The 9,413-nt window shown below is 30.6% G+C and overlaps 1 protein-coding gene across 1 annotated transcript; it reads right to left on the bottom strand.

Annotated features, from left to right (window-relative positions):
- Nucleotides 1-900: 900 nt before the first annotated feature.
- LOC107626496 (V-type proton ATPase subunit G) lies at nt 901-3,082 on the bottom strand. The gene is made up of 4 exons (XM_016329388.3): nt 2,899-3,082; nt 1,805-1,893; nt 1,380-1,480; nt 901-1,276 (listed from the first exon to the last, which is right to left on the bottom strand). Exons 2-4 carry the CDS (start codon nt 1,890-1,892, stop codon nt 1,133-1,135), a joined length of 333 nt encoding a protein of 110 aa, XP_016184874.1. The 5' UTR covers nt 1,893; nt 2,899-3,082; the 3' UTR covers nt 901-1,132.
- Between the last annotated feature and the right edge of the window lie 6,331 nt (nt 3,083-9,413).

Genomic DNA, 9,413 nt, shown 5'->3' with positions numbered 1-9,413 from the left:
TTACGATCTGCATGTGATAATGTCTTCCTTTCCTTGTACTACATTTTTATGGATTTTTTTATATTAAATTAGATTTAAAAAAATTGTAACTAAGATTTTAAGAATATGCTTTGTTGGCCAATGAGTAATAGCTCAAATGATATAGTCTCCACATACTCAATTAAGAGGTTGCGGGTTCGAGTCTCCTATCTTTGGTAAAAAAAAAAAAGAATATGCTTTGTTGATGATGTTTTTTATTTTTTATTTTTTTCTATTATTAAAACAACCTTCACTATTCATTAAAACATTTTTCACCGTAGTATATTACAAGAGACCGAGATGATTTTCAGAGTTGGATAAACGAAAGTAAACCATAATTGCTTTTGTCAAGGTTCGTGAAATGAAACTATTGGTCATTCGATTGCAAGTCTTCTAAATTTTTAAAATCTCCGGTTGGTCTAAGATATAGTAGATAAATAGTGAGTGAGAGGAATTTATAGTCTCTCAATGGGAATAAAACATGGGTTTTAGTTAAACCGTCTAAAGACAAGAAAATTGTTGGCTGCAACCGGGTCTTCAAAAAAAAGGAGTTTTCTACGGGGAGATGAAAGAGCCAAGTATAAGGCTCGCTTAGTTGCAAAAGAATACAGTCAGGTACCAGGTGTAGATTTTAATGAGGTTTTTTCACCTGTAGTAAAACACTGTTCCATTCGGGTTCTGCTCGCATTGGTAAAACTGGTTGACAATAAATCTTAATAGTCTCTGTGAATACTATTCTATCACTTCTTTTGACAATATGGACTTCCTTCCTCTGTTCAAGGTTTCAAGCTTAGGTTTAAGGTTATTTTCCAACAGAAATATTAGTTTTACACTTTTACTTGATATACACTAACATAACTTGCCCTTTTACACAATGTTATATTCGACAACAAAAGTTGGCAAGTTCATACATTCTGAACTTTTTATTTTAACCAACTTGAAATCATCTTTCTTGAGTACATCGCAAAAGGGTACCAAACCATACCAAGTATTGCAATCAAAACAAGAATATTGTAAGGAACAGACTCCAGAGTATCTAGAACAGACAACAAACTCAAGATAATAATCAACATAATTTAAGACACCGCAACAACAATACATAATCATCAAGATCCTAATTTTGCACGGTTGTTACATACTTGAGAAGCATGGCTACAACATCATCAGAAATTCTTGCGGCCTCTGTTTTCAGGTGATGGATTTTCCCTTCAGTTTCATGTTCAAGCCTCTTCACATTAGCACCAGAATCTCCAGTGCTCTGTATTGGATGGAAAGCATATGCACATAAGATAAAGAAAAAAAAAAACATCATAAAATGGAATAAAATAAAACGATAATATCAAATATAATAGAAAACTTACATCTGATACTTTTTGTTGAAACTCACGTTCCAGTTGAGCTCTGTATTCTGCAACCTCCTTGTCTGCCTCTTCTTTGGCTTGTTTCAACCTTGCCAATTTTTCTAGCATTGGAAGAGCAGAGTAACACATTGATTAGTAGACAACAACAGAGTTGGTTGTGATAAATCATACAAATTATAATATAAAAATCTAAACATCAATAAGGGTGCAAAAGGATTAGTATAGCAAGAACTTGTTCTGCCATTTAATCCGTGCCCAACGTTAAAAACAATAAATTTACCCTTTTTGATAAAAATGAATAAATCAACACAAAAGAATAAAAGGTAAAGAAAAACTAGTTTACATAGATGACTTAGTTTAAGAGAGAGAGAGTGGGATAATAGTAACAAATGCAAAAATCAATGGGAAAAAATGGTTAATAGTACCATTTTTAGCAGCATTTACAATCCTTTGTGCTTCTTGTTCAGCAGCCAACAATTGTTGAATTCCACCTTGACCCCTGTTTGATGCCATTCTGGAATGAAAGAAATGAGTAAGTATAGACAAATGACTAACTATTTTAAAGAAACTAGCTGAAAGTAACCAGAGTAAATCCTTTGGCAACATAAATTAGAAGATAAGCATTAAGCAAACAAATCCCCCTCTGTTGTACCTTAGAAATAGAATAGACACCCTAAACAACAACAAAGACTATATTTATTTTTTAAAATCAGCAAATTATAACCATTATACTGATTGTATCCATTTAAATTTAAGATAGAACGTGGATAAAAGATAATAACAAATAAAATAATAAATTTATCAAAGGGGGTAAAATGTACTCAGTGAATACTATAATTATGGATATTAATTAAGCCTTAAAAAATTTATAAAAAACAAATCAACACAAACATAATGAAATTAAGATTAAAATTCAACTAAATATATGAAGTTAAAATTTCAAACAGACAAATTAAGAGAATTGAAAGCTTAATTTATCTCAAATAAGCAGAACTAAAATGACTTGTAATGATCAATCAAACACTAACACAAAACAAGTAAACCACCCACGCCATATCAGAAACTATAATCTAAGCCAAGAAAATTAAATAAATATGATAAATTTGCAGGCTATTATAAAAAATGATAAATCAGATCCATAATTTAACAAACTTATGAACGCGAGACCATCGACGAACGCTACGGCATGAATCACTACTTTGCGTAACCGCGCGCAATCTATTTTTACTTGGTAACAATAATATCTCTTGGATTTAATCAACACTATATAAATGTAGAAGATCGTAGAGATCTAAATCTAATTCAGGAGGTCAAGTTGAGTACTTGTATTTTCCAAAAAAATGCCATAGAGAAATAAAAAAAAAACGAAAATACGTTGACGGAGAAAGGAGTCAAGGGCGAGTAAGAATGAGAAGAAACGACATGGCACGGAGTAGAGTAGCGATGGCAGAAAAATACGCAGATCTGATCTAAAATAAATATATATGGCGAAAACGGAGAAATCGAGATAGGAAGGTACCTATTTGAGAGTGATCAGCAAGATTCACGATTCAGATATACAGATCAACAAGAATGTGAAATCAGATCAGACGCAAAAATGCTTCCTTTAACTTCCTTTTACTCCTAATTCTGCAAATTTTTTTCTCCCATTCTGTTTTTGCGTATTAAATCTTCTAACTCATACTTCGTCTGAGCAAGAGGACATTCCAGTAACTTCACTTTTATTATATTTATTTATTTTTGTTATTTTCTTCCCTCAATTATTGTCTCCCTAAACAAAATAATGATTATTCTCTTGATCTAGATCCTTCGTATTGTTTTTTTTTTTTATTTAAATTAAGAATGAGACTCGAATTTGAGATATGTAGGTAAGAACAATATTATTTGAACTATTATTTACTTATAAATAAAATAATAAATTTATTAAAAAAGATAAACTAACAAAAATGCATTTTAATAATTTTATTGTTGACAAAAATACACTCAAATTTTGTTATCGAAAAATATTTTTAAATAATTTAAAAATGCAACAAAAATATGCAATATTAAAGATGTATTCTCAAAAAATACTTTAGAGATTAAATTGTAATGCAATTTTTTACAAATATGATCAGAAAAATGAAATATTTTATTCTTAAAATTTAGTGATTTTTTGTTAAGTATATTTTTTGTGATTTTTTTTGTCAAGAACTAATACTTTTAAAAAATAAAATAAAAATATGGAAATCGAATTTTTATCTCAATTTTTGTGTGTATTTTGTATACAATTTATCTAAATATTCTTATAAAATTTTGAATCAAATGCATAAGCGGTTTGTCAAATATAAAAGTCGTTTACCACTTACAAAAAAAAATAAGATTCTTTTTGAGCATTTTTACAACATTTTTAAATTATTTGAGAATATTTTTGTCGATAATAAATTTTGGGTGTTTTTTATCAATAAAATTATTCGAGTACATTTTTTGTAGTTTACCGTAATAAAATTTTGATAAATTTATTATTTTATTTATTATTATCTTTTACCCACGTTCTACCTTAAATTTAAATGGATAAAATATAAATTACAAATAAAATTTTTAGTTTTTTATTTAACAAAGGTCTCTCATTTTTTATACCATAAAGATAATATATTCTTAATTTATTTTTAGTTATACGCTTTTGAGTAAAATTTCGATGATTAGTAATTGATTGTAATTGTTTGTTTGATTAATTAAAAATGATATTTTCTTTGTACAATGTTCAGCAAAATAAATAACATATAATAGGATTTTATGGTTAAAATTTTGTGAGGATATTGTTATTATTGTCCAATGTCTCAAATTTTACTCGTAAATTGTAATGGTAATTTATAGACATTCTATTGTTTACTTATATTTATACAAGTACAATCTATAGTTCATTTTACCATGAAAAGTTGAATGCAATAATTCTATTGAAAGTATATAGGTTTTCTAAGGTTTATTCATATATAATGATGAAATTAGGTTATGTAATTAAGGTTACAAATATTCCATTATATGCTGTATTATTGCATTAGTCATTAGGTATATATGGATTGATTATTCAAGCACAAAAAAAGGTAATGAAAAATTTCTCATAATTAAGTAATTAATTGCAGAGTGTCATCATATATCCCCTCTCTTGTTATTAAACAAATTTTGATACTGCTTACGCTTCTGATTGATGTTCTTCTTGTACACAAATCCTCCCAATCCAACCAAACAAACAGCTCCAATCAAAATCCCACACGTTACCACATTTTTGTTCTCAACATGGTACCCTTCTTGATGGAAACTCTCGTTGGTTATTTCCCCTGCATCATCTTCAGCTGTGTAATTGAATGGCAACACTTGAGGCCGTGGTGAAACAACAGCATCATCATCATCATTATCATCAGAGTAAGGTGTAGTGTCTTCAATATCCCCAGATGACTTGAATCCTGTAGGACTAGGACTAGGAGCTGAAGCAGAAGAATCATATAAGTTTTGATCAATATCCTCATCATCATTATTAGGAGCCTCTATGTCAACACTAAGTTCAATTGAAGGCAAAGGAGAAACAGAAGGCTTTTGAATATCATAATAAGATGGAGACATGTTTTCTTGATCAAATTCATCGTGTAGTGCTTGTGGTGAGGGAAGTGTTGTTGCTATAAGCACAAACACAATTACTAGTTTCTTATTAGCCATGCTCACTAATATTATATTTAAAAAAAAAAGGTGGTTTATTTCTAATATCTTTGTGTGATGAATTGAAAGACTTCAGAATTCTCAGATGTAGGTTCAGAATCATTTGTAGTCCTATATAAAGCTCCTTATTATCAAGGTGATCATGCATGTAACTCTCAGGTTGAAATGGAAATTTGCATGCAGAAATTCATGGGAAATCTTGAATTATATTCTCTTTCAAGATTCAATATTAATGTAACCATCGAATAGTGGTATATTCAATTCAATTTCAAGTCTCTCGTTTTCATCCATTAATATATAATAATATAGTGTTATTCAATATTTAATGGCTAGAAATTGAAGGGGCTGCTGGTTGGGTAGATTAGTGACATCACTATTCCCTATTAGAAGAAGTTGGAGAGAAAATATTATTCACCGACCCGGTTAATAATAAGAGACATTTTAGTATTTATCTTTTTTTTTTTTTGGTATTGAGACATTTTAGTATTTGAGTGAACTCACGAATTAGTTAGTTAGTTAGTTTTTGTTACTACTGTAATTGTACTCTGAAGGGTTATTTATAAAAGAGTTATGCTACGTGTACACTAAAATCAGCCATTAAAATTAACTATTAGTATAAAATACATATTAGAATATAAATACATATTAAAAATAAATTAAATTATACATATATTTATACACAAATATATTGGCGGCTGATTTTAGTGGTTAATTTTAGTATACAAATAATATTTTTATTTATAAAAATATCGTATACACGAGGAAGAGGATGAGATAAATCATTAAAAGGTTGGGGACCGGGTTTGGGGTGGGTGGGGCTTATAGGGTTTGGGTTCTGCTTGTAGGGCTTAGCCCATGTTAAAAAAATTCATAAAAATGAGACAATATGATGAGGGCATCGGCCTATAGAGTCTCATAGCCTACAGGCTAAAGATATGAAAAAGCATTTTTCAGGTTTATTTTCTAAAGGATGAGGCCTTGTGTATTTTCTTGGTTAATGGATGAGGCTTGTTTTATTCTTTTGCTTTCAGCAGAGCACAAAACATGTTTGGGACACAATTTTACACTTCGTGGGCTGGGAGCTAAAGAACCAGAAGCTTTGTTGCCCATTTTTGTGGTTTGGAGGCTTGGTTTGAGTGACATATTATGTGCCTCCCAAATAATCACATCCGGATTCAAATCCCACTAGTGGAGAAAAAGAACTCATGTAGTGTAGTGTCCAGTGTGTGTGAATGTGTTAAGTTGTAAAAGACCAGAGGTTTTAAGACCATAATATCCTTGATTAATTAGCCTAATTTTGCTGGGGATGACATTCCTATTTATCAGAATATAAACAACAATGAAACTGAAAAACAAATACAAAATCATCTCCAACCAGCCCAATAGCAACAATAAAGTCCAACAAATCAAATGATGCTTTACTCTTGACCAAAAAAAGTGATGCTTTACTCAATCTTTTATTTATTTATTTTCTATTCTCTCCATATCTTCTAGAATTGGTTAGTTTGGTGAATCATCATTCTGTTAGAATAGAAATTATTTTAGAAAATTTGGCAAGATTTAACGATCTTTGCTATTGCAATGTAGAATTACATGTGTATATATATATATTGACAATGTTTGTACAGTAAACAACCAAAAAATACAATCATAATTTTTACTCAAAATTTTTTTATTTTTTTGTTCTGTTATTATTAACTGTAAGAGTACTCGCTCCACCCCTACCTAATTGGGGCCAATACTTACTCGTCTTGCTCCCGGGCGAGTTCTCTTATAGAGCAGGGAGGTTCGAATTCTTAATATTAATTACGAAGATGAAAAATATAGAGTTTGTCCAAAAAATAAAAAATAAAAAAACTATTGTGTGTAATTAATATTATTCAATTTCAAGAGAAATTTTCCTTCAAGTTTTAGGAAATTTATTTCCAATTATTTTCCATATATGATTAATTGATTATTGTTGAGTTGGGACATGGAGATTGGAATAATGAGATCTAGCCACACAATAGAGAAGAATACAGTAATAATTATTCATCAGATTACAAAAGGAAATCAAAACAAAATCTTTATTTGAACACCACAACTTGACAAATTCAAAAACTCTAATGTCGATTGTTGTGGAAGTGGAACTCCATCCATTCTTCTTTGTGCAACTTTACATAGAGTGGACCAATTCTTCATCAATATCATCATCATCAAATTCTTCAGCATCTTCTTCTGCAATAGTTTCCAATCGAGGAAAAAGTGAAACTTTCCTCACAGGAATCACTGGAGAGGGCGCAAACTCCACAACACACGACGCCAAGAACAAGTACTTGATTTCATTTGCCATGTCACTTTTATGATATGTACTAGCTTGGACAGAAGTACGTGCTACAATAGAGATAGAATGAAGGTGTTTGATGAAATTTGATGTTGTATGTTCTCTTTAATTTGCTGCTATGCTAGTAGGCTTGTCTTTCCCCTTTATATATAAGGGTGTTGTTATCATAATGAATAATAATTATTATTATTATTTATTACTAGTAAATTAGGCACTATCAGTCAAGTGTTCTAAGTGGGAAACGCACGTGAAAAGTATTTGTATTCTTGTGATTGTAGTGCAGACATACTTAGCTTCTTGGAAATGATGGCCAATTGAGACATATTACATCAACAACACCTACCAAGAAGATGCAAGATCACAAATTTTAATGTCTAGATGCACTTAACATTTCCATTGGTAATATGCCAAAACGTGTTTCTTGTGATAAGGTAGAGGTACCTTATGATAGTGTACCTGTATGATTTATAATAGAATAATCTTTATTTTGTTTTATGTTCAACACTACTCATCCTAACGTTTTGGGTAAGAATCACATTTTAACATCCAACTTTTGTTCTTTTGCTTTTAGAGTTAAAGAATACTTAAAAGAGTGCAAGTTATTCTACTTTTAAATGTATAATAATTATTATTATGAGCACTTTTTTTGTAACTATATATTATGCCTCCATACTTTTTCTTTATAATTAGATCGGACGTGCATGATGCATGTGTGAATTAGTTTAATTTAAATTCATATTCTATATTAAAAATCTTGAATTTGTTGATGTCCAAATAAGAAGAGTCCACATGAAATGTATGGTGAGAATTAAAAGAGACTAGGAAATGCACGATTTACATTACATGATATATGATGGTTGCTTAAGATGATAGTGCATTGCAGTATGTACCTAAGGTAGCGTTTGGTGGAGAGACAGAGACGGAAAGACTGAAACTGAGAGACAGAGACTAAGAAACAAAGATTGAAATAAATCTCAGTATTCTGTTTGGTACAAAATTGGAGACAGAAATTAAAACAAAAATGAAACTCTAATTTAATTTGCACAAAGGATAAAATTTGAATTAATTAATTGAAATAAGGGTATTTTAGGTATAAAATGTTATTAAAGTTTCAGTTTCCATCTCTAAAAATTTTAGTCCCCTATGTCCTCACTTTTTCAAGGTACTGAAATACTGAAATTTTAGAGACAGAACAGAAATTTTAGTACCAGTCTCTGAACCAACAAACATGATACGGAGTCTCAGTCTCTCAGTTTCTGTCTCAGTATCTCAAAACAAACGCTACCTAATCAACAAAAATCAGTAGAGATTCGAAGACAGATTTGGTACCATATAGTGCAAGATCTCTCGAGTGTGAACCCCATTAAACAATTGAAGAATATATCCAGAGACGACAACACACAAAATTGCCACTGACAGTTACTATGTTCACGCGATTCAAGTCTACATCAAAATTGTTTCATTTGTCTCTCTTTTTTTTTATTTTTTTTTTAACTATGCATACTAGCGGATAAATAAATAGAGACGAAGATTGAATTTTGTTAAAACCACAGGAAAAACTGCAGTTTCATTTCATAAATAATGAGCAACAGCAACTATGTTCTGCCGAATGATGGATTACAAAGAAAGAGAAAAAACTAGATAATATTTACAAAATTAATTGATGACATGGAATTGAAGCTTCTCACGGATGGAAGAAGAGTAGAGAGTTATTATTGGATTGCTACTTGAATTCATTTATATAGCTTGCTTTGATGACGGTCATATCCCTCAGCAGCTTCTTCTTCAGCAATTGTCTCCAACCTGGGCGAATTCGATGGCTTCGTTGGGAAGATCACCGGTGCCGGAGCAACCTCCATCCAACAACTTAGGTTTCTGATTCCCTTTGCCATTACTTTCTCTCCTCCTCCTATGCTTAGCTTAGAAAGAAGAGAGACTTTGGCCTATATATATATATGTTTCTTTTTTAACTACTTCTTTACTAATTCATTAAGGAACCAAACTCGGTTATTGTTATGTTC

The sequence above is a fragment of the Arachis ipaensis genome, chromosome B2 (genome assembly GCF_059453495.1).
Source record: "Arachis ipaensis isolate K30076 ecotype BB chromosome B2, ASM5945349v1, whole genome shotgun sequence".
NCBI classification, from domain to species: Eukaryota; Viridiplantae; Streptophyta; class Magnoliopsida; order Fabales; family Fabaceae; genus Arachis; species Arachis ipaensis.
This window is presented reverse-complemented; position numbering and strand designations above follow the sequence as displayed.

Excerpts from the sequence above, each read along its gene's own strand:
- LOC107626496 (XM_016329388.3), bottom strand. The coding sequence starts at position 1,892 with ATGGCATCAAACAGGGGTCAAGGTGGAATTCAACAATTGTTGGCTGCT. Across the intron at positions 1,481-1,804 it reads TGTAAATGCTGCTAAAAATG|AAAAATTGGCAAGGTTGAAA; the intron begins GTACTATTAACC and ends TTCCAATGCTAG. Across the intron at positions 1,277-1,379 it reads TTCAACAAAAAGTATCAGAT|AGCACTGGAGATTCTGGTGC; the intron begins GTAAGTTTTCTA and ends CATCCAATACAG.